At 38.7% G+C, this 25,909-nt stretch overlaps 1 protein-coding gene across 1 annotated transcript in view; it reads right to left on the bottom strand.

Moving 5' to 3' along the window:
- Window positions 1-6,410: 6,410 nt before the first annotated feature.
- Window positions 6,411-25,909, bottom strand: part of ttv (exostosin glycosyltransferase 1 ttv) — a 63,814-nt gene continuing 44,315 nt past the window's right edge. The window contains exons 6-12 of the mRNA XM_071584621.1: window positions 20,157-20,358; window positions 16,822-16,941; window positions 15,204-15,515; window positions 13,898-14,003; window positions 13,674-13,861; window positions 12,591-12,841; window positions 6,411-10,794 (exon numbers count right to left, since the gene is read on the bottom strand). Of these exons, the coding sequence (XP_071440722.1) occupies window positions 10,614-10,794; window positions 12,591-12,841; window positions 13,674-13,861; window positions 13,898-14,003; window positions 15,204-15,515; window positions 16,822-16,941; window positions 20,157-20,358 (1,360 nt within the window). The 3' untranslated portion in view covers window positions 6,411-10,613. The remainder of the gene's footprint in view (window positions 10,795-12,590; window positions 12,842-13,673; window positions 13,862-13,897; window positions 14,004-15,203; window positions 15,516-16,821; window positions 16,942-20,156; window positions 20,359-25,909) is intronic.

Genomic DNA, 25,909 nt, shown 5'->3' with positions numbered 1-25,909 from the left:
TTGCAATGTAGTGGCTATTGTTGAAAGTAAAAGGGTTACACATAAGAATGAAGTTAAGCAAGATGTAAAAGGAAATCTGTGCTACAGACTAGTGGAGTAGGGCATTTGGAAAGGAAATTCTGGAGGAGAGACCTTCTTTATGGGGGATAAATGTACATAGGAAGGTTATAATTATGTATGTACTCTGGGCAAAAGAGATAGAATGAAGGTTTTCTACAAAATTGTGTCTTTTATGTATAATGGTAGGGATTGGACAAGGGGCTGGAGATGGTAGTCAACAAATACAGATAAATGTTCATTGGATAATTATGAGAAGAAACAATGGTCGGCCAGGAATGTTAGGCTTATAAATTTTTGAGAGAATGTAGAACTGAGAGGTACTGGGATCATGTGGTGAAAGAGCTGAGATTCATCCGTCAGATAGGCCATCATGGGGACATCTTTCTTTGAAAAAGGTTATGATATCTTTTTGAAAGACAGGGTTTGGGTGAGCCAGAGGTGACTGTGTATGAGGTGGTGTCATTACACTTGTCTCTTATCCTCTTTGATTTATTCTGTGGTGTTAAGTACTATAACCATGGAGCCTCTAACTGCTTAAGCGATGACAATGTTGGAATTTTTTATGAATTTTTTTAAAAGAAAATTATTCAGATGTGGAAAGATTGTTCTTGAGTTTTAACAAATTGAGGAAGAAATGAGTAGATATTTTGAATAGGAAGTTGATTGAAATCTTTACTGGATGATTTGGGGGAAAAGGTTTAGGCTCCTGGGAGGATTGGCCATTAAATGGCAATAAGATGGTGTGGATATCCCTAGTCTCTTGTTGGCATATAAGTTGAATAATCCAAAAGGCCATCCATCTTAGGTTATAGAAAAAATTGAGGGCATTAGTAAGAATGGTGACGTGGTTGATTTTTGGGGTTGGTGATAAGAGATAACCTTTACTTAGAAGTGATTTTTCATTTGAGGTTAAGAGAGTCACAGAAAGTTTTAAGACTTCTCCTTTATCAGAAGCACATCATGTATATTCCAAGAGACTGATTGTTTCATTAATAGGGGGAACATGATCTTTTGGCTGAGGAGTGTATTTTGGAGAAAAATCAGGCAGTGGACATGGTAAGCAGCAAAGGGCTGCAAGGTCAGGTTTGGATAGGTGTAGGGGTGGAGGAGGGTTACGGGTCGAGTCACACAGTACATATGAATGTATTTACCACAGTTGTCAACACAAAGGTTGGTTTATTAAGTGAGGGTCGGGCTCAGCTAGTACCAAAGGCTAAGGGTGTGTGAAATTCACACATCAGGGTAGGGGGGTCAGTTCCTTTCCCTGTACCACCTATGGTTTCCCAGGAAGATGTGGTACCTGAAAAATCACGCATCTTGGGTGAAGCCGAGTGTACCCAGAGAGGAACTGAACCTGGGTCCTCCGATCAGTAGTCCAACACTCTGCCCACTGGATCACCACACCCTTCATATATTATTATAGATATTATTGGTATTATACCGGTTAAGGCAGGTTTCAGATGGACACCAGCTATAAAGTGATACCACAATGTAATTAGTTGCCTATTCAAACAAATAATGAGAAACCTGACATCCAACACTACAAGGAAAAATTCTTTTACTCTACAAACCCACTTCCTTCCTTCATACCATTAAAATACTCATTCTATTCCTGCCCCTTTCTCTTCACAATCCATACATTCTCAAAATATTGTAGCATAGATCTCTTGATGAATATTATTACATTTTGAAGTGTGGTCACTCGTAAGTTTGTGAGTAAGGAGTGATCATTTCCACAAAGCTATGCGATGACTTTGAAATGTTCATGCCATTGTGTTAAAACCTAGAGATTTGCTTGTAACTCATTTGAAATTAAATAGACATTACTGTTTGTTTACAAATTGTCTTGTTTCACTCTTCATCTTCAGTACTTACCCCATTTTGCACAAGAATTCAGTTCAGCTCAGAGATGATATTTTCAGAGTTTAGATACAGCATTCTGGACAGTTTCACCATTTGTACTGTTTTAGATTTAAGCAACTGACATCCTCTTATTATTTAGCATTTCAATTATAGTGAAAAGTTGCCATTCAAAGTTATTCAGGCTCCTCAATTATTCAAAACCAAAGAATGCAATATGGTACTTATTTATGTAAAACTTTCACCCAGCCTTAACTTTGAAGGAAGCCTCGACTGTGGTTTGAATCACCAGAAAAGTGACCTTTTTGTGGAAGATGGGAATTCATCCGTAATTTCCCAGAAAAATTCTCACTTATATTATTGTGGCCATTGCAGAGGGTCAAACTCAAATTCCCACCAGAGAGAGAGAGAGAGCTCCTTTCATAGCATATTTCTGGATCATCCCTCCTCCCTGCCTGCCACACACACTATTTCCCTCCCACCCCTGTTCCCTCCCTCCCTTGCTCTGGACGGAAAGAGTGGTGTAACAATCATTAGAAGCGTCACTAATGGATAAGCAGGTGTAAGCAAACCAAATGTAACCTCTTCCAATTAAAAGCATGATTTCAATTTCCTAGGAAATGCAGCTATTCAGCTTTTGTTCAAAAGTCATTTACCAATGAAATGTCATTCTGCTTCCTCACAGGTGAATGGTGATCATGGCAGGGAAAATAAAATATATGCAAAGGATTTTCCCACAAAAGGCATTTATTGTTATTGCTAATTATCAGGGAAAGGGGAATAAACTTATGGTTTCAAGTACCTGACTACACTGTTTTTCGTACAAAACTGTACAAAACATAAAATTTCTTTTAAATTTCTTTCACTCATTCAACTGCAGGGAGAAATAGTATTAGATTACATTCCCCTGATAACTGGTGCATGAACACTAGGTATGCATGCATATATCTTCTAGCTGTCACCACCTTGTATTACCATGGTGTAAAATTCTCGGACACCAGTGGGACAGAGGACATTGAGAGGCAGAACACTCCCTTCTCCACCGTGACACACACACACACTCACACACACAGAGACAGAGAGAGGGAGTGTGCCTGCATTTCACATCAGCAACATTAACATCACTGGATTTCAGTCAACTACAATTCTTTTAGCATATTCCTTCTTATATATGTATTTACAATATAAACTACACTTTTTTCATCATGAAAAACAGCTGAATTTACTATTACATAGTATTCTTTCACTCTGATAAAAAAAACAGCCATTTCACTCTTTAAGAATTCATCAGTATGAGGGCAACTAACGAATACCATTCACACAAATATTTTCGAAGTTTCAGCAAAAGACAATGTTAAACAATATTTTAACAAAGTGCATCGAAGAGGTGTGATTTCACATGGGTGAGTCTGGCTGCTCAAATAGAAGAAAACTTTTAGGGTAAATTGCTGAAATGTTAGGCTAAGGATTATCAGTGAGAGGATAATTTAAAACATAAGCAACATGTTTCAACATAAGTTCCCTGATCTCCAATTTCAGTGATCAAATATAGTTGGCCTTTCTACCAGACACACTTACAACTCTCCACGTCCTCCTTCAAGGTTTAATCTTAAGTATATGTCAAGGAGAAATTGAAAAATCATTGCCATCATACTTCATGGATGCATGAAATATGGAGAACTTCTTATTCAGTGAAGTGAAATTACTCCATTGAAACACTTAGGGAGATTGAGATAAACTACTAGGTCTATTGAGCAAAAAGGTTAAGATCACTTGAAAAGAACTGAGTACAAACGGTTTGGCAGGCCCACTGGAACTGTTTGGGTTTTACAGAATTCAGTCACAACTGACATTTAGATGTGTACAGAAGACCAGCAGCAGTACACCCCATAAATAGAATCATCTATTAGAATTCTCAAAATACATGGGCCTCAAGAGGTGGCTGCAGGTAGAGATACGTTTAACACATACAGCCTTTAAATGAATAAAAATTAGACATGAAAGACCTGTGGAGTCACTGTTCATAAGTGTAAACCAAGGAGCAGCTAGACCCACCAATCAGTAAACTAAGCACACCTCCATAGGCAACCCACCCAGAATATCTAGGTGATAGAAACAGCAACATCAACATAAACATAGGCATCTCTAGCAAATTGATTACACTGACCAATTAATTGGGAAATTAAAAACAAGAACCCAGTGACATGCCATAGTTTTTATCACTCATTAAAATAAATATAGCTCATTTAAACAGGAAAATGCACAACAAACTACACCCAAGCATTTAAGTACAGGTATCCCAAACATACACATCGGCTCACTTGACCACACCTAACAAAGTTGACTAAACCAGCTGCCACCCAGAGTGAACCAGCTGGACAAAGTAATGCATATTTTCTCCCATGGCACACTGTGATTCTCCGACCAGGTTTGTAATGATTAACACTAAATGAAAAAATAAGCAAATCATACATACAAAAACATATATCCAATTGACTGATCATGAGGGATTCTGGGGAAATTCGTCCAACCACTACATTTTATTTTCTATGAGGCTGTGGAATGTTTACACTGGCACAATTCCAACTTTGATTAGAAATGCATTTTGAGCTGGATGCCTGGAATAGTTTCTGGGACATGCACATGCTTTCTTTTCTCCAAATTAAACTGATATTTCCTTGTCCCAGTAGGCTCTCCCTTCCACTGACACCAATTTCCTTCCATAATTTCCCCAACTACAGATCCCCATCCTCAGCTTAAGATAGCAAATCCCTAATTAGTGAATAATAACAGGCATTTTGGATTAATGGCTCATCCATGGCAGAATTAAAAAGGAAATAATTATGAAATTACTATAGAAAACCAAATTATCTATAAAGAGCTACAAACATAATATTGAGACATTTCACAGCACGCAATGGCTCCAATCACCAGCTATGTAGACAATCACATAATGCATCATTGTACACTATCTTTCTTTCTCCTTTTACTTCCAATTTCAAATCCAATAAAATTAGATGCATGTTTCAATTGTTTCCCATCAAGTTTTACTCTTCTTGAATAACTCTCAATCTGGTCAAAAAATAGGAACACAAGAAATAGGGCAATGGAATGGTGATTACAGTTCAAAATTATAAATTCACAACAAAAAAGATTTGACACTCTATCATGTTGAATTCAAATGCTTTCATTTGTGGATGACCAAGTTACGGATCCATTCATCACGATTAGAATTTTTTTAAAAGACAATGATTGTCTTTTAAATGACTTTTTCAACCACAAGTGCTAATAATCTATAACGTATTGGTTTTTATGACAGCATGCACACAAAATTTATAATGCACATTAGCAACAGGGGGAAGTGATTTGCAAGGCCCCATGGAATTGGCATACCCAGGACAATTGACTCCTTGACTAGTGGTACCAACTCCATGGCAACAAAGGCAGTTGCCTCAGTGGCTATCTGAGGCAAGACAAACAGTTGCATGCATGAAGACATCTGCTCACTGCACTTCTTCCCTCTTGGTGGACATCTATCTCCTTGGCCAGAGGGCACTTTGAAATTCCACCAGAGGGTGATATTTGAGAGCCAGAGGAAACTCATCCTCTTCTTGAAAAGTTTCCAAGTCAATTTGATTTCACAAAGTCCAGCAGATGTACACACACACCAAACTGCACAAGCTATGAGTCGGTCCAATTCTTATGCAAGATGTGAAAGTGCATTTTATATATTTGAGGTACTTCACAAAAATAAATATTGCTTCAATCTTAAAACCTTCCTTTTTGCTTTTCATGGATTTCTATGAGAGGAAAGCCTGAAAGTGCAAATGGCGAAGAACACCACATGGGAAGCAATTAGAATTTAAAGCCTATTCATTAGCTTGTAGCGGACTCATCCAAAATTCCACTACTGAAATGACAAAAGAAGTTGACAAAGAAGTTTCCAGGAAACAACCTCAGAGGGCACACATTTCATTTCATATCAATAAATCAACTGGGAAATTCGGGAAATCTTGCTGCTGCCAATTTTGATAGAGGCTAAATGTCAGTACGTTTGTTAAAATATTCTGCTGAAGTCAGGCAAAAGACAATGATGGCTGGCTACATGAACATAAAAAAGGACTAATGAAATGGTGTCATTAGCCATTAACAATAATTCCATATGGAAACAACTTAATTGGCAACATTCATGCACTTTGCGATTGGCATTCCATATCCCTCCAAGGAGGACTCGACACATTTATACTCACTCTGTGAATCATTATTAGCAAAACAAGGAAGCAGACATTTATGGATTACTAGTCTAATTATGGTATATGATTTCTGCAATGGTTGGTGTAAATTTGTCATATGAAATAGTTCGCATGAAATAAGGACAATTTGCACTTTTCCACAGTTTATTTAACGTTAAATAAACTGTGGAAAAGTGCAAATTGTCCTTATTTCATTATGATGAACTTCCACGACCTCAAGCCTGAATCTGTTGAAATAGTTAGCACTTCATTAGTGAGGAGAAAATGAATAACCCAGAAGTATCTACCCACTGAAAATGTAGAAAATATTTCTGTAAGATTAATTTTTGATAAATCGATTGTTGATAACAAGTCATTAAATGAATAATGACTTCGGTCCATAATTTGACTAAAATCAATGACCAATCTAACTCTCTTCATTCAGGCCATTTACTCCATGTATACACAACAGAACTCACTAACAGTAATAGTGCTTTTGTTTGAATAGCAATCAAATCCATACAGAAAGGTTTAGTGAAAGACAAATGAGTTAGAGAGAACCTAAGATTTAAAGGGATAAAATGAGATTATCCATACTTACATATCTGATAATGAAACATGAAAACTATAGAAATAATAAGTAAAAATAACTAAAGGATAGCTCTCATCAAAGCCTAAAATCACAATTGAAGCAAGAACTATTTATGTATAAAAACGAGGGGTACAATCATGCCAGGGACACACAGGGACCTTGCCCCCTGGAGGACATTGAATGCGTGCACATGTTTTCTTTCTCTGAGCTTGCATGCACACTTGTAGAATATCAACATCTATGCACTGCTGTGGGATGTAGTTACAAAAAACATCCTGAAAACATGTTATGCAGTCGATAGTATTAAAAAATGTTTTTTGAGATATGATCCATCTACCTTAATTGATGCTAGAAAGTGAATATGTAAATTTGTAACAAAAGCACAGTTGAACTCCAATCACAGAATCCTCATCTCCCATTTTTCCTCTCAGCTTGATTGCCTCTTGCATGCTCACAATAAGGCAATTTACTTCTACTTTTAGTCAATACCATGCCAAGATGGGAAACTTCAGTAACTGGATCAATCGCAGAGAGTTACTAGAACTTTGATGAAGATAAGTACAAGGAGATTAACAGTATTGTTTCCGAAATGTTCTGCCAAGAGTTTAAATGCCAAGGAGAATCAGCATTATCTCTTACTGATAGCCAAGTACTTATCTCCACAAAGTTTCTTTCTTTAATGTTCTGTTTCTAATAATGTTCTGAGCCCACACATCATTTGAAATTAAAGATTACTTTTCAATTATGCATAGTGTTGGAGAACCTACTTCAAGCATATACTCTCTATTCTCAATTAACAGTAATTTCACTTTATTATAATTTTCATGAAACTACATGAAATCATTCATTAAATACCCAATGTAGTGCCATATCACATACAGAGCCATGAAGTACTGAACAATAATACAAATAGATATTTTAAAGTGAAGCAAAGCCATAAGATGTATCTTATTTAACTAGTAAATTCTTCCTTGCATATGGTCTTTCCTCTAAGTGCTCAAGAAAAAAAAACCGATGAGGGTATTTTGGAGTACATGGTTTTCTCCTAATTAAGCCATCGTGATCGTTGTAATGTGCTACAGAAGTTTGAATGGCAGCTCTCGTAAAGTGATTGATGGGACAACACTAGAAAAAATTTTGATACGTTTATGATCTAAATTTGCTCTAATTGCAATACACCTAAGAGTAGAAGTTTGATGCTTTCATGCATCTGTACAACTTTCAACATGCCACTTATGATTGACATTAGGATTGACAATTAATGAAATATATGGAAAAGTCTTCCTGGCTGAATTCATACAGGCACGCAAATGGCCTCTAGTGAACATGAGTAACATTCAGAATTTATATCCCTGATAATTCCCTGAATTCAGTTGGAATGCCCCAACCTTTCTTTCATGAGAAGATCACCATTTTACTTTGTGATCATTAAGCACTACCCCATTTTCAACTGGGGTAGTGCTTAATAATGAATTGTCGACTGCACCTCAGATAAAGTCTTAATTTTGAGCAGCCCTCCTCCCTGCAAACCCATCCCCTATCAGCCTCCAGCATACATTGTGAGAGGGACCCAATCTGCTTGATCATTAATGGATGGGATGCCTTGACACTTGGTAGAATATCCAGGTCAAAACAGTATTCCACAATACACACTCAAGGTGAAGGTCAAGCCTGCCAGAAGGGCACACTTTCAAAGTGGAACCAATAATGGGATGAGCAACATTAGTACACCCTACCAAGCCATAGGGTGATACTGTGGTTCACAGACCAGTTTTCATAATGACCTGATTCATACTGCATCTGATTTCAGAGAAACAAACCAGGGCGGGTTGAGGTAGAAAGATCCATACTTCCCATCAACTTGACACCCACTTTCACTCAGTGGGTAAAACCAATTGCTTCCCTAATTTTGCATGCCACAAAGGCATGAGAAAAGGCAAGGCATTGCTATATCGACCTCGTCAATAATTATATGTCTTGTTATTTGAAGTTTTTTTTGAAGAATATTACTGCCTGGGTGATGAGTACAAAACAAAAATATATATCGGAAATAGGTACAAAACCATTTGAGTCAATATAAAAAATGCCAAATGAGGCTCTTTCCGCTATTATGCCAGAATTTGTGGAATAAATCCAAGACTTCCACTACCCATTAATTATGCCTGAGATACTGGATTTACTGAATATACTGGATGTGTGGCAAGATGCAGAAGACTCACTATTCTCCACGTGCTGTGAATTGAACAAATTCTTCATAGTAATGGAAAAAATTTACCCCATTGGAATTTATGGATAATGTCAATACAAATCATTCACAGAAAATGTTGTCACTTCTATTCCCATCCTCAAATTATCCTCAATTATTTCCAGTTTTCATGGTTTATGGCATCTTGGCATGGCACGGCTTGAAGGGATAATTGGAGTTCTACTGTGCACAGGGATTAAGAAGTGAAAGGGGGGAGGGTGAGATTCAAATCATCACTCTCAGTCCACCTGCAAGTCAACTACTACCACATCCTTCCTGAGGTCTTCTGTATCATCCCTTCAACATTTCCTATCGCTAGTAATATAAAGAATAAATGCATTCTTATTCATCAAGTTGCCTTGTTGAGTTTTTTCTATCCCAATAAAATACTTTTACTAACAATAGTTAATCAGAGATTCAACATATCTTTTGCCTGGGTAAACAGTTTTTCACTGGGGCATTCCACGACATGCCTAGAGCATTAAGGGGACATGATATGAATACAGCAACCTCAATGAAAAGGCAGCCACCAACCAGCCATTTCTCATTAAGGATAACACAGTTGGAAGGATTTTGAGTGGAATTTCTCTATGAAACCTATAGCAATGATATGGTTGTATTGTAATACACCCCTCTTCTCACCCAATCAGCTTCCAAATACTTGCAAGTACCATGATACATTTCTTATACAATAATTAAAAAAAATATTGGTCTTACTGACAATGTTATTCACTCTGGTTACGATGTGCAAAGTATCCCATTTATTAAATCTGATATAAATGACTTTTCTGCCAAAGTTTCGACATGAATGAACTCTGTAGCCATTTCCAATGGAAGCATTAATCTCTGTACACACACCTTCCTTCATAAAAATATAAAAAAAACTATGCACAAGAATTTTAATTTACAATTATGATAATAAGAAATTTTGACTACCTCAAGCACTGATTTTGACTTCAATAAAGTAAGCTGAAAAGAGTTTTGTAGAAATCTCCCACAAGCATCGTCAACATACATAAATACAAACAAGATCTCAGTCACTAGCATTAGCATCACAAATCAATGACATGACTTTTGGTCATCACCTGGAATTTTCAAAATGCTTCTCAGTAAAGCATTCTGCAGGGCCTCAACATGCACCTGCCTACCTTGAGGTGCTCCTCCCTGGTGACTGGTGGAAGGCGCACCTCCCTTGCACTCCTCTGCATGAACAGGGACAATAAATAGTTTCAAAAAATCACAAACTTTAAGTTGGTATTAAAAAGGGCACCTGACTGAGATTGAAGGAATGACAAGTTAGAATTGAGCACAATATCCATTTTCACTTATCAAACATGTTATTACTAAATGCTTTTTAAAACCCCATCATATTAATTCCGCTCACTAGTGGCACAAGAGTAGAAAAGGGAGCCAAGGTTTGAAAATGGTATAGGGGGCATACATTTCCAATGAGGGGCGTGGGGGGGGGGGACAAAGGGTCAGAGCAGGTGGATGGCATCACTCCCTCTGCTGCACACGCCCCCCTCACTCATGACTCAACCTTCGGATTCAGTGCAACCTTCAGCACCACCACCAGATGGCTCCACATGGGCACACTGCCCAACTGACTTCTTCTCTGCCACTACTAGCTGCCAACCAGTTCAATCTGGCGATACTTCTTCCTTAGGTTGGAGACGGGGTCTTTGAATAGGACTGGGTCAAGGCGCATTGAGGAACGCAAGAGGGGCATGTACCCAAACACAGCCGCAAATGTGTTGAGGCAAGTCTGTCGCTGCACAAAATGGTCTGGGTCATTCCACGGCGACCTGAGTGAAGAAGTAAACAATTCTCACTTTGTGGGTGAACATGCAACAGTTTGCAGAATTAAAAGAATGAAAGCCAGTGATATTGTGAAAATCTGAAAGACCTTTGCACTGCATATCTAGCATGCTTCTTTCACTGATTGTTTCCCTCCTCAGTTAATTCTATAACTATATATACTTCCTTCAAACTAACTCTTGCTATTACATTCTTCCACTTCCTTCTTTCGTGTATCTTTCTTATTATATCATCCATAATCCATGGATCTTTTCTTGTTCTGTTCCCATTTATTGTTTCTATACTTTCATTTGCAGCTTTTGAAATCACTTTTTGATGTTTCTATTTCACCTCGATAGTACCCAGCTCCCTGTCCTCACTCTCAAATTGCTCTAAGTCTGCTGACACATTTCTTTTTTTTCCTGTTACTGTTTCCATGTTCCATATTTTTAACATCATCTCTGTAATGTTTCTTTGAATCAGATGCTACATTGAATTACTACTAAATTATAACCTGAGTCTGCATTTGCTCCCTGGAAACTGCACAAATTAATCATGCTGTTCCTAAATCTGAGCCTAACAAAATAATAATAATAATATTTATTGGTCCAAGGACTTTACAAAGTAAAATATAGGACAAGTCAGAGCACAAACAATCAGCTGTTTCATGGTTCAGAAGACTCCAGAATGTAGCCCTACTAATATTTATTTATTTGTTACAATGCAATTTGGCAATTCACCAGGTGAAAAGGTACAGTCAAACCAATCAATAATTGAAAATTACAGTTAAAACAAAAAACAAAAATTTCCAGTTACAAAAAAATACAGTAAAACCGATGAATAACTTGAAGCAAACAGGATCAAAACAGGAAGAAAAAGTAATTCAGTCTAGGTTTTTGACTATCCTCTTCTTGAATCTCCAGATATTTACAGGAAAAGGTTTCAAAACATCTCTACGTAATCTGTTCCAATCACTTATGCCCTTACTTAGGAAGGGGTGCTCTCTATGTCTATCTTTTGAGTAAGCCATTTTAGTTGATATGTATGATCCTTTGATATGTATGTTCCTTTGTAACAACCAGATATGTTCCCGAATCTTCGGGCATTTTCCATGTATACCTATGCTTTTTGTAGTCTCAAGGCCAAATAATAATTTTGATTAATCACTGTCTCCTGCAAACCTCTAACGCTTTCTCCCGATGGTCATTTCTTATTACCTAACCATAGTCCTCTACTAGACTTACATCTCTTCCTTCATCTATCTTAACATTTCAATCACCCATTACTATCATATGTTTCCCTACAGGAACATCCACAATTAAGCCATTTAAATGATTGTATAACCTATCACTTCTTCCTCCCAACTATTGCTTGCTGGCATGTACACCTGAACAAGTTTATCGGTTATCCTTTCGCTTTGACTACTGATATTCTATCAGTCTCTTGCTCTTATGTTTCCTTCGTTCCTTCCTCCCTTTTATTTCAATATTACTGCTACCCCTCGCTGGCTCTCTTCTCGTCTATTGTATATTAATCTATCACCATCACTCCAGTAAACTCCGCTATCCTTCCATCTCACCTTGCACAGGCCTGTAACATCAATATTTCCTCTCCCCAAATCTTACTTAATACATTCTAATTTTCCTGCCCTCAACATCGGCCGAACATTCCAAGACTCTATTCTAACTTAAATATTTATCTGTATTTTCCCTGAAGGTAAAGGTAGCTAATACATATTTAATACCATTTTGACCTCCTATAAGCATTACTACACTGCTGCAGCAGCGGGATGAGGGCCACTCACCTAGCACCCCCTGGGGGCTGCTCCTTGTACTGCTTTCTCTGCGTGACCTTGATGGGTGGGCGTCGCGTGACATGTGCCACTAGGAAGTTCATCAAGATGTCCTCGCAATTGTGTGACTGCTCCACTGTCTTAAGGAGCAGGGGGGAGAGCCATCGTGTGTACAGGAAGTTGTAGTATCGATGGTAGAAAGCAGCACCGGTCAGGACGATAGAATACTCATTGGTCCACTTGGAAGTGTAGCCCCAAGAACCCTGCAGAGGTCAAACACAGTTGAAGCTGCTACCCTAGTGCCACACATTGCCACAATATTTGATTTGGCTGCATATGTCATATGTATTCACTTCCAAATACCTTTATTCACCCAATTTACAAAGAGAAACTGTAAGATTTGTAGGCAATTTAAAGGTGAATTAACAGCAGAGGGCACACATGGGTTGAGAGACATTTATGAATGCAATGAATTTTAAATGAAGATGGGAAGGATGAATGAATAGCAAAACATATCACCATTTCAAAACATCGAACCCACAATAGTGAATCATTGCAACTTGATTTCTGCTGCTGGGACATTCAAAGTGAAAGTATTCATCCAAGAGCCCCAACCCTTCTTTGACAGACAGATAAAGTATTTCGGCAAAATTCTTCCAGCCAGAGCAGTTGCATCACTTGGCATCCTGACTCATCAGGAGAGCACTTGGGTTTATGTGCGCCACAATGTAGAGTGGTAGCAGGAACACTTTACCACAATTGATCCATAAGGCTGTACTCCATGAACATATCCACTTGAAGAATTGGGGGTGTCAAATGAAATGCTATGAATAAAGTATGAAGTTTTCAATGTGTCATTAATCACCAAGTTCAAAGGTACTAAGCCAATATGCTATGGTACACCAATGTAATGTGTGCCATGAACATGGCCACAAATTTAATATCCACGGGAAGGTTTGAGACAGCAATTTACCTCAAGGTTGCAGAATGCATGGAAGGGTAAAGAGCTAGGCTTCCAGAGTGCTCACACAAAGGGTATGATTCCAGAGGGGGGCTCTTTACTCACGGCTCACAATTCCAAGGAACGAACCTCACCTTGGCATCATCCCAGAAGTGTGACCTGGCTGGGTAGCCAACAATGCGCTCAGGGAATGCTCGCCATACAGAAAAGGCAAAGTCCACCTCGTCCGTGGTGAGCAGGCAGTCTTCGTCAAGCGAGAGAATGGCAGACGTCTGGATGAGGGCATGGGGGCGAAAGCGTCGGGATATGCCGCCCCCTGCTCCTACAACGCCCCCTGCCAAGGCCCCCCCACCACCACCTCCCCCCTCTGCCTGCAGCACGTTGATGGGGACGCTGGAAGGCAGCTGAGGCCATCGCACCGGAAAGCGGCCACCGCACTTCTCGCCAGAGCAGATGACCACAATCTGCCAATTGACAAGAGAGCATGCTGTGAGAACGAGAGGGAGAGCTCTATACATGCAAAAGGGCACCTTGAGGGCCCCCTCCTGCTCCTGAAGAGACAGAATTCAACAAGTTCACAGCGACTTGACCAGGGACTGATGCTGATATGATTTCTCTCCTACTTCGTACATTATAACAAAAAATTCATGTACCAAAATGCATTAGGCACAATAAAATTTACAATACCAATGATAAGTTCATCCTTATTAGTAATATTAAGCCACTTCCATGAGTGTGATTTTGTTAAGTCTATAGTCTCCCTTTTGATGATTTTTAACAACCCATTTTTCCATTTTAATTAAACTCTGCAAGTGTCGGCCTCTGCAGTTATTTTATCCACCATTGATCATTTATTGAATTATCAATTATTATATTAGCCATCCATTAATTTTCTTACAGCTGAGATAGCAACACTGCACAAGTTTATTCCCAAAAAAATGTATAAAAAGCTTGCAAAGAGAAGTTTAAGCACCAAGAAAATTTTTACAAATATCAGGCAGAAATAGGAGTCTTTGTACACCCAACAATTGAAATTTTCGTGAATAAAATAGCATCTATAGATATAAGGCAACTCTTACAGGCATTTTACAAACAAAACATATGGAATCAAGTGGGTACATATTTTTGTTAAAAATTTCTCCTCAAACAAATGCCAGGGTAGGCAATCGACAAGAGAGCAGATGTACATGAGGCAGAAGCACTATCATAAATAATATCTTTTATGCAAGTGAACAGACTGACAATTTCCAAAGTAAATCTATAATTAGGCATTTCTACAATTGATGAAAGAGGGGTGTGACCAAAAAAAAAACTGAAAATGTATTCATGCTTGCTGGTGAAGAAATATTTCATTACAAAAGAAATGTTAGATTAAATTGATTGAATTCTACTTTGTTTGATGTCTCTTGAATAACTATCCAAACCTTGGGAATTACATGCTTAGTACAAATACCACTTTATGGAGAAACACGCCAACAAAAGAAAATTTGCCAAAGCCCTTCCATCCCTCTCATAATGCACATACATTTGGCTAACAGTGTGTTTAGCCCTAGGGAGTAATCCAGTAAATCCTGAAAAAATTGAAGTGCTTCATGCTTAGTATTGACTATCAGAATCTTCTTCCAATGATCACTGAAGGAAAATAAACAATGAAGCAAACAAACCCTGGCAACAAAATTGCTGCGTGCCACATTCCGCAGCAGTCTATGAAGAGGCTGAGCAGTCGGGGATGAAGGGGGTGCCAGCAAGGCCGCCTGCTGTGTGTACACCACTGCTGTGAAACGCTCCCCCTGCTGGCCATCCTCAGAAACAGTGGCTTCCATGCCCGGGAACCCTGTGGGGTATCCGACACCCAGAGAGAAGGGGTAGTGACGCCAAGTGTCCGAAAACTGGGGCAGGGCCAGCAATGCCCCTGGTGATGAGTTCCACACCAGGCCATCTCTGGAAGGTTGTGATGGGATCCTCTCCCGTATGATCTGTGGATGCAACACATGGTGAATAGGAGTGCAACCTGGTCTTTGGCTTTAAACTGATTGTTACTGCAGAAGTGCCCCATATCACAAAGCATAATATCCATCAGCAGCATATTGCTGAGGTCAATCACCAATGACCTCGTTGAGCCATCCATTTAGGGTAGTCATTCAAGATTCAACTTCTTAGAAGTGGCTAAGCAATATTTTTGACTATTATTGCAACCAAATTTAGAAAATGACTTCTTAAATCGAAAATTTCCATTGCACAGCATTTAAAAATTTAAATGTGTGTTGGAAACTCTCTACTTGTAGAAATCTCAGTGGGCCAAAATAATTTCAGAATTCCATTAGCATGTACAGAAACGGAGTAAGCATCCATGTTTATCCATTATCATTCATGACATGGAAAAAAATCAGTATTTTGAAAAGGCCAAAAGTGGTTGACTCAAATGAATATAATGAATGAGAGTTTGAGTTAGTGCAGCATCTGCCATATTATCCAGATTTTACCATCAGTGACTTTTTTTATTTCCAAACTTGAAAAAATGGCTTGGTGGAAAATGATTCACATTGAACAAATAGGTCATCACTAACACAGATGCCCATTTTGAGGACCTTCCAAAATACTAATTTTTGGATGGCTTAAAAAAAGTTGGAGAAATGCTGGGAGAATTTTATCAAGCTAAAAGGATATTATGTTATAAAATAAAATAAATCTACTCAAAATAATTTGTTTTTCTATTTTTGCTAAGGACTTGCTCAACAAACCAAGCACACAATTAAACTTAAAATGAGTAGTTCAGTGACTTTCCAGGTATATTGTTGAGTATTTTAATGGAGAAATAAAATGGCAACATGGTTTTACTATGCCAGTAGTAAATCATAAAGATATTTTGGTAACATTTGTTTTTTTCAACCTGGATATTTCAAAGCTCAGTTTCAAAATAGGTTTTATTTTTTACCACAAGACATGAAACTGACACATCGATAAATATAAATTATAGCATTTTTTTGTGCTGGTGTAACTAATTACATCTATACCAAACGTGAAAAGGCTGGTTTAAACTAGATTTTCAGATGAATAAATTTTAATGAATATAAAATTTGCACTTGTTAAGAAATTATTCCAGATATGAGCTAAGTGGCCACTTTGACTCCTTTCAGAGTCTCACCACATTCATTGGAAGCCAGGGTGCCTCAACACAAACCTTGTCCTCCTTGCAAAGTGAATATTTGAATCAGGGGAGAAATGGATAAGAAGGGAGGGAGAGTTTTAAATGGCACTACTCGCCGGTGCAGGACTGCTCACCTCAAGTGTGGTGAAGACTATCTTCTCAACCGAAGAGAAGTACCTGTCCCAAAGCAGCTGCGTCTGCTGGCGCATGGCAAACACCTTGGATGGTGGGATGGAGCGAACCATTTCAGGGACCTGTAGGCACAAACAGGAGAAAGGAGGAGTTAGTGGAGTGACCACAGTGAGAATGGAAGATTAATGTCCTCTTGCCTTTAAATTAACAATTCCATTGTGCTTCTGCAAGTTTGCATGACAACCGCAGATTAAGAATTAATTTAAGTGTAATTATTCACAATATGACTCTCAGTTTAAAATGGTGCGGCAGCTATTCCAAATATAAATAATATTCCAAAGCATTAAGACAAATTATTTCATTTTAATACTACTAGAAACATTTTGCTCGGTAAGTTTCCCATTTAGAGTATATTTTGAATGGATACAAACTGAAGACCTCTACATTTCTAAGCCTCTTCTAACAAAAGACAACCTGACATGTGACACAACAATAAACTCTTCTTCCAATTTGCATATTGTCTACCCCCATTCATTCTGTCCTACATGCTATCCTACTCCTGCCCCTTCCTCAGTTGCATAATGTTTTCCCCTCTATCACACTATCCAACATCCAATTGCCAATCAACACTCCATTACCCAATGCTCTGCATCCACTTTTTCTGCCTCCATCCAATTTCTTCCAGCAACCTTTTCTCCTCCATTATCCTCCACCTCTTCATTTGTTTTCCTTTCCATTAATTTTACCTTTTGCATTCTCCTCCATACCCACATCTCAAAAGCCTCTAATCTATATTTATTATCTTGCTTTGACAACTGTGTTTCCATGCTGTACAAAAGCATGTTGCATAAATATCACCCTAATATTTCCTTAATGCCATTTCTCAACATCCATTTCATGAATTCCTTCTGATGAAATCTTATTTTCCTGACACTATTCTTTTTCTTATGTCTTTACTACACCTGACTATCTGGTTAAAAAAAACTTCCAAGGTACGTAAACAATTCCATCAGCTCTAGTTATTCCAGGCTTATTTCAATGTTTCACTTGGCTGCCTGCTTTCTTGAAAACCTCTGCAAATTTGTTTTGTTTACATTTTTCTCACCCTATACCTATTACAGTGACTTTCCAATGCACTCAGTTATGCTTGCAATCCCTTGGCAGACAGACAAACTAAAGTTTCATCATTTATAAAGCTAACTGATTTTATGAATTCTTGCAGTGGAAAAGGCTACTTGGGTCTTCCACTGGGTAAGTTCCTTCATCGATTACACCTGATGGAGGAACTGACCCGGTGGAAGACCCAAGTAGCCTTTTCCACAATTCCGCTATGACTTTTATTCATTTCTCCAGTTCTTCCCTTGCCCCTTTTATAATTTACTCCACATATTTGCTGAGAAGCATGGGTTATAATGGCCAATCCTGTCTTACTTTTCTTCATAACACCGCCAATCCAGACTCAATCTGCTAGTTGCACCTGAGCAATCCGAGACTAGTACAGGTTATGGATAAGTAACCTATCCCTCCAATCCACTTCTATTTCTGTGATGCATTCATTAATTCTATCCAAATGGTTCTATCAAAGGCCTTCTTGAAATCTCTGAAACAAATGAAATACATCCTCATTATACCATAGATTCCTTTCCTTCTCTAATATATCTTGACTATCATCTGAACTGTAATCCATAGTTTCCTGGCCCTTTTCCTATTCATTCATTCATCAGTATTTCAATCCTAAGATTTTACTGCAATCCTCCACTCTTTTCTATTCAGTGTTATTTTCCTCACTCCCTGATAGCTTTTCTTAATTGTGCCCTTCTTAATTTATCCTATGCACTTGTCCCTTGGTTTTCATCTGGGAAAATTCCCTTCCATTTCTCCCTCTATCATGTATCTAACTAATCCCTTGTGCTTGAAGCTGTGTCCAATCCATACAGTTCTTCTTTGAAGTAAGGTTCTCCATATGGTTCTCGTCTGGTCTTCTAAATACTTCCTCATTCCTCATTTTTTCATTGGTCCATTTAATCTTCAGCATTCTCTTCCAACACCATGTTTCAAAGTCTTCCATTCATTCTTTGCCAGTCCACTTTTACAATGTTCAATGTCTCTGATCTATAGAGTGTCATGCTCCATAAATATGCTTCCTTGGTAGCAACCTCAGGTTCTTTGAACATGGTAGTAGCCTATTCTTGATATATTCCTATTAACTGTTCCTATAGTTTCATTTGTAGCTATTGAAATCCCATTTTTAACATATTCCTAACTTTCTTCTGATATAATTATCTTCCTATCTTCACACATTAATGTTTCCACTGTCTCCTAGTACGTAATCCTCCCGATAAATGCTTCTACATCGAATTACCAGCCTTCCATGTTTTATCTTTTTGAAATGACACTACCCTTCATTATTACTAATTTATGATCTGAATCTGCATCCAATCCCGGAAAAAATTGAGAATTAAATATACTGTTTCTAAATTTGTCTAACCTTAATAGTCTAAATTGATATCTCTCTTAATCCCCAGGTATTTTTCATACATAATTACATCTATTTTGACGTTTAAACCAAATGGAAATTATGATTAAACCATTTCTCGAGTAGAAATCCATTGGTTTCTTTCCAAGGTCATTCCTTTTTTCCTAAATATTAATCCTCTGCCTTGCTATCATCTCTCCCAATACCTACCATTAAGTTCCAATCTCCCATCAATATCAAATGTTTACTTTCAGGAACTCCCACAGTTAATTCCTCTAATTGATTGTGCACCCTATATTTCCCTCCCTATGACTACATGCCAGGGCATTAATATGAATAATGACCACATGGATTGATTCACCTTTAACCTCTAATATTGACATTCTACCACTTCTGTACTCCTATGCTTAACATGCTTCTCCCCACCTTTTTGTTCTATACCACAGCCATTCCTCACTAACTCGCTTCCCCTATGCTAGACATTACTTTTTAATTCACACTGCAGTAATCCTTGCCAACCTTTTACCTCATCTCACAAAGTCCTAACATATCTACTTTGAGCAACACATTGCTAATTTTCCTGGCCTGACCTGTGATCCCAGCGAAGGGTATGGACAAAGTTCTATCGGTATTTCAGCCAGGTCAAGTAATCAGCGGCCAGCGTTTTGACGGCTAACTCTGCCATTGTCCTCAAGACTTCAAGTAAGTAAGTTCACTCAAAGCCCTGAGGATGATGGAAGATTTATTCAAGAGAACTTTTAAAGATGGGAAAGCCATCTCATCATCAGTTGCAGCCAGCCTACAGCAGTGTGACTTGAGGCAGGGAGAGGGAGGGATAGCCCTATGGCCTTGGGCCCTCACCTGCAGCAGGAGGCGCTCATCAGCCCAAACAGCAGCTGAGCGCCACTCGATGACCGAGGCAAAGGGCAGCGCCCACGCATTGGCCAGCAGCACGGGGATACAGCCAGCACGGAGGGACTCGAGGAAGCGGAACGAGCCCAGCCGCCGGCCCCTCGGCACCAGACAGAATGTTGAGTTCTGCAGCAGGGCCTCGTAGTCCCACCTGGAAGGAAGGGAGACAGTCAAGAGGAGGAAGGCCTCCCAATAGCATGGCTCCCTCTTGATCGAAGGTGCTGGACTCCTGGACAGGTGTGTTCTCACACACTATCACTTTGTGAACATTGGTAATATTTCTGTCAAAAATAAAAAATTCTCTTATTGTGAATCTTCACTCTTGGTTTACCACTCCAATGATCATGGTTTGGACTCTTTGAGCTATTATCATGGTGGTATACATACATCTATCGATATAAAGCTGTCTCTGAAAATAAGTGAGGATGGCAATGATTAGTAGTAATAATAATATATTTTTTTAAGGTAATCTACCGGTTAAGGTAGGTTTTTGGAGGGACACAACTACCAGACAAACATTTTATTACTCCTAACAAAACACAAAATCCATCATCCTACTCTATATCAGGTCCCTCTTCATCTCTGAGTCCTTTCTTCCTCCCTTCATCCCATCTAACATCCCTATCCTGTTTCTTCCTTTCCTCTTTTGCCCAACATTATCCCCTCTATCAAAGTCTTCAACATCCCACTGCCGGTCAATACCCCATTCATCCACTTTTCCTGCCTCCATAGGATTTCTCCCAACAAACCCCTCTCTTCGCCTACCAATAATACCAAGTACTTCCTCGTTTGTTTTCTTCTCTGTCCATTTCACCTTCTCCATTCTTCTCCACACCCACATTTTGAAAGCCTCCAATCTACGTCTATCCTCCTGCTTCAATGACCACGTTTCCGCACCGTACATAGCTACGCTCCATATCAAAGTTTTTACGAGTCTTTTCTTAATATCCTTACTCAACATCCCTGTCATCAACTCCCTCCTCCTTGTGAAAGCCTCTTTGCCTAGCGCAATTCTTCTCCTTACGTCCCTACTACTTTGACCGTGTTGGTCCAAAACACTACCGAGATACGTAAACTGTTCTACCTGCTCTAGTTTTTGCCCTCCTATTTTAATGTTAAGCTTAGCCTTTTTCTTTCTAGAAAATCGCATAACCTTTGTTTTATTAATATTGATTCTCATCCCATACCTGTCGCACTGAATTTCCAATTCACTAAGCAATGCTTGCAGCCCCTTGGCTGAATGACAAACTAAAGCTTGGTCATCAGCAAACCTAACTGATTTTACGAATTCCCCACCCACTTTCATTCCTACCTCCAGTTCTTCCCATGCCTCTTTGATCATTTCTTCTGCATACAGGTTGAACAGCAACGGTGATAATGGGCAACCCTGCCTTACACCTCTTCCTAACACTGCCCATCCGGACTCCCCGTTTCCCACCCCTACCTGAGCAGTCTGAGACATGTTTAGGTTGTGGATTAGCCTCCTTTCCCTCCAATCTATTCCTATTTTCTGCAATATACTCATTAGTTTTTCCCAGTTCACTCTATCAAAAGCTTTTTCGAAATCTATGAAACAGGCAAATACCTCCTGGTTGTGTTCTATATATTCCTCTCGATTAATAATCTCATTACTGCGATGGCATCACGTGTACCTCTCCCCTTCCTAAACCCAAACTGATCATCCCCTGATTAATCATTTGCCCTACTCTCTATTCTAATACAGGATTCAAATTCTCAGCCAAAAATGCAAGGGTGATGGGCTGGCTAACATTTTTAGGATCTGTAGAACCTGTGAGAAACCCCCCAAAAATCTAATATTTGTCACAAAAGGCATTTTCACAAAATACTAGAAAACAAATATAACATGATGATACTTTTAGAATTTGTGCATGCTTACATCTACTGCTTAATGCTTTTTAGACATCCATGCAGCAGTCCTGGGTTTGACGAAACCATTTCCAAAAAACTGGCAATTTGATAAATATGTAAAATGGTTTCCATTCAGTTCAGAACACTTTTCTTTCATCAGATTATGAAAGAATATTCTTAGAGATCATAAACTTGGAATTTTAAGCAGCTAAAAAGTTGAACATTCCTATTTTGCCACAATCCTCACATATCCTTCAAAGCAAACTGATCATTCCAATACAATTTTGAATGATTTCTCTTACTTCCCAACCATGAGTCACCTTGGGGACCCATGCATTTCCGGTGAATTCGACCATATTACATTGGGTACTGTGACATACCTGAACAGAAATTTGCTTGGCATAAGTGTAACAAAAATATAACAAATTATACATGAACAAGAAAGTGACAAGAGAATTGGAAAGGTTTTGACAATAAGATTTAGACACTGCGGACACAGTTCCCACAGTAAAATTCTCAAGTGAATTAGGGAAAAGGCAAATGAATGAAGACTACTTTTATGGATTACGTGTACAAAAAACTGAACACCATCAGGGGCTGTTTGAATAAAAAATATAAAAATCTAAAATTTATAGCATTGTTCATGAGCCCAAAATGGAAAAAAGCAGGAAGAGAATTTTGAGCTAACGACGTTCCACAGGAAATATTTCTTCTATAACCAAAATATGCTTGGAATGGATTAAAATATGCACAAGTAATTTTCCCAACCTTGCTATTTCATTAGTTTCAGATAATTTGACTCTGAGTCAGTTAATTTCATTTTATTTGCCAGTGCAAACAATGGAAAAAAACAAAAAATATCAGTCCGACAATCAAAAGCACTAGCGTGTGCCAGGATGGGCCTACAGATATGTGGCCACGAGTGACACTTGGTATGAAACGAACACAATGAAAGAATGATTTGATTCCACTCAGCGTGAGAGAGTGGTAATTATACGTAAATTGAAAGGGTATCCATTTAAAATACAAAAGTGTTTTCTACTTTACGCGACAAATATGATTGTATAATCCTATGGATTCACATAGGTATTTTTTCAGGGAAATTGTATTGACAAGTATACAAGATTAAGAATTCGAATATAGGAATCATTTACCACCTTTAAGACAAGACACTATACATTCAGTGCCAAAAGACTCTGTAAAAAACTTACAAAATACATTCTTCTCAGTATGCCAGTCAGCAACCAACAACTGGTCAGACACACTTCCCAATTTTCAAGTGACTTCAGACATTTCTGGATAAAAATGACTGCAACTACTGCCCTGAGGTTTGCCAGCCACATTGAATCAAATGGCCTCAACATCATTCAGCTCTAACATAAACAGTGGCACATAGGGCAATGGCATCACATTTTAATACAACATAAAAATTACCCCAAGTCTTAATGAAAAGGAGATGTCACCAGTAGTCATAAGGAAAAAGCTGGAGTGCAAGAAATAATCAGAACATACAAAATAGGGAAAATAATGTTTGTTTATTGGGAGTCCATTGAAAAAGTGGAGCGAACTGCATCTGCCTATGAAGATCAAAATGCATAAAAGCAGTTACAAGTGAAACAATAAGTTATCGCAAAGAAGTTTTGGCATGTGCCTAATCAAACACTTTGCGCTGACTATATAACGGCATAGAATTACCTAGCTATACCATCGTTTAAAATAGATTCCAACAATCACATTTTCTGAAATGCAAAGAAGCATATCACGCCATCTCAAAGAATGTGTTTTACAGCAATAAGCATCACCATGTAAATAACAAAACGTGCTTGGTGAAATGTTTGCATTGCCATAGCTCCATAAGAAGTAGAGAGCACCATGCTCCTGAAACATCCCCCCCCCACACTCATATGTGTGCGGGAATGGACAGGAGGAGAGGGCCACACCACCCCCGTCGTTCCCTCGGCCTGTGGAGGCGGAGCATTTATATTCACGAGAAACGCAGCGCCCTCGGGGGGGGGGGGGGTTGGACCGCTCTCCGAAGGACAGACGGAAGGACACCCAAGGGCCGGCCGTGGGTGGAAGAGGAGTGGAGGTATCGAGGGCGAAGAAACGACATCTAACCCCGTGAGAGTTGCACGGAAGGGGGAAAGCGGCTGAGGGAGAATTGGAGGTCACGACGGCCGATTCGACCGAGGGGAAGGAGCAGGTGCGGACCTGAATGACGGGGTCACTCACCATCGGCCCCTGGTGCGGGAGAATGTAATCGTTAAAAGACGAGATACAATTACGATTTCCCATCATGGCTATAACTGAAATGAATCGCCAGTTAGGGAAATACCGTACTGGTATAATGGCGATTGCGAATGGAGGAGAAGGACCCGAGTACTCTACATTACTGGTGCTTGGGCTATTTCATTCCGTCGCTCGAATATGCACAAATGCCGAGCATTTGGCCTCTGAGTCACGCTAATAAGAATGGGATATTCGCGGGAACGTTTTTGTTTAAAAAAAGCTGCACTTATTTTAAGTTGTAGTCTAACAATATAGACCATCGGAGGTTTACGCGCAAGTCTTCCGTATCTTTCCAAGATCCGAATTAATATACAGAATACATTTAAGATTTACTTTAGTTAATAAAATCATATCCCTGGTTTTATTTCTCAGTTTTTCATTCTTATTTGTATCAAATTTACCGATTATTATTGTAAATTACCACACTCTTCCATAATCACATTCACTGCATTCATACTTTATTTTGAATATTCGAATAATGAAAGAGGATCAAACCCATTCTCCCTGTCCTCGACATTCTGATTTCCTTCAGCCTTGCGGGTTATTTTATCAACTTCAAATCTCTTGTTTATATAACAGTGCGACCTCCGAGCAAGTGGAGAAAACAGCAGTCGAAGATGCACGTATTCAAGGAACCCAAGTTGATTTTTGATATGGTTGAATGACAACACGTTACGACCAGATCGTATACAATTATTTGCATTCAAAGATATTTTTATGGAAGCAGGATTTGACAAAACTACAGGTTCTTGAAGGATGAGAACTGTGTACGGATAAAGAAACAGCATCACCAAAAAGGCGGTCAACATTTTTTTATAGCGACGAAAATAAAGGATGTCCATTGCGAATCTTTGAAAAATTGAGAGCAAACGCAATTCAATGAATTCGATATTTGGGAAATTTATTTTCAAAATGATGACTATTATATACTTTCTAAGGTGGCACACACTTTAATTTTTCGTTTGACATTATGATTAGTTATTAATGAAGTCTTCCATTTGACGATTATTGCGAAGAAATATTGCATAAAATACTCTGCACTTAATTAGTCAAAAATTATTACCTCGTACACCATTTATTATTCCGAACGCTTGGCCGGAATTTTGAAGTATTACGTTTCATTTTGCAATGCGTATTTGCATTGATTTACCAAGATAAAATATCCATTACGTCCGCTTTCAGAGTCATCGCCATGTTGTGAAATATATGAAACTCTCCTATAGGGAGCCCGAGGGTGACGCCCAGAATAATGGTTCTAAATCGCCTCCTTCCTTCTTCTTGTTCTTCGGGAGGACCATCATCCTAGTTTCTCCTGAAACAATTACTTTCATCTCTGACCAATTTTTGATGAGCCATCGACGATTTTCTCTTGACATCATAATAATACCTTAATTGGCACTTTCTCTGATTGATCCTGAATACTTTTAGGGCTTTCCGAAAGTAGCCAATGCAAAATATGAGGGCTGTCCTGAAAATAACCTCCATTATGCTGTAAAAAATACACTGCAATGAATACAGGAAATTTATCATTTTAATCTCAAAAC

This window comes from Hetaerina americana, unplaced genomic scaffold (assembly GCF_022747635.1).
Source record: "Hetaerina americana unplaced genomic scaffold, ioHetAmer1.1.p SCAF_2, whole genome shotgun sequence".
Lineage (NCBI taxonomy): Eukaryota > Metazoa > Arthropoda > Insecta > Odonata > Calopterygidae > Hetaerina > Hetaerina americana.
This window is presented reverse-complemented; position numbering and strand designations above follow the sequence as displayed.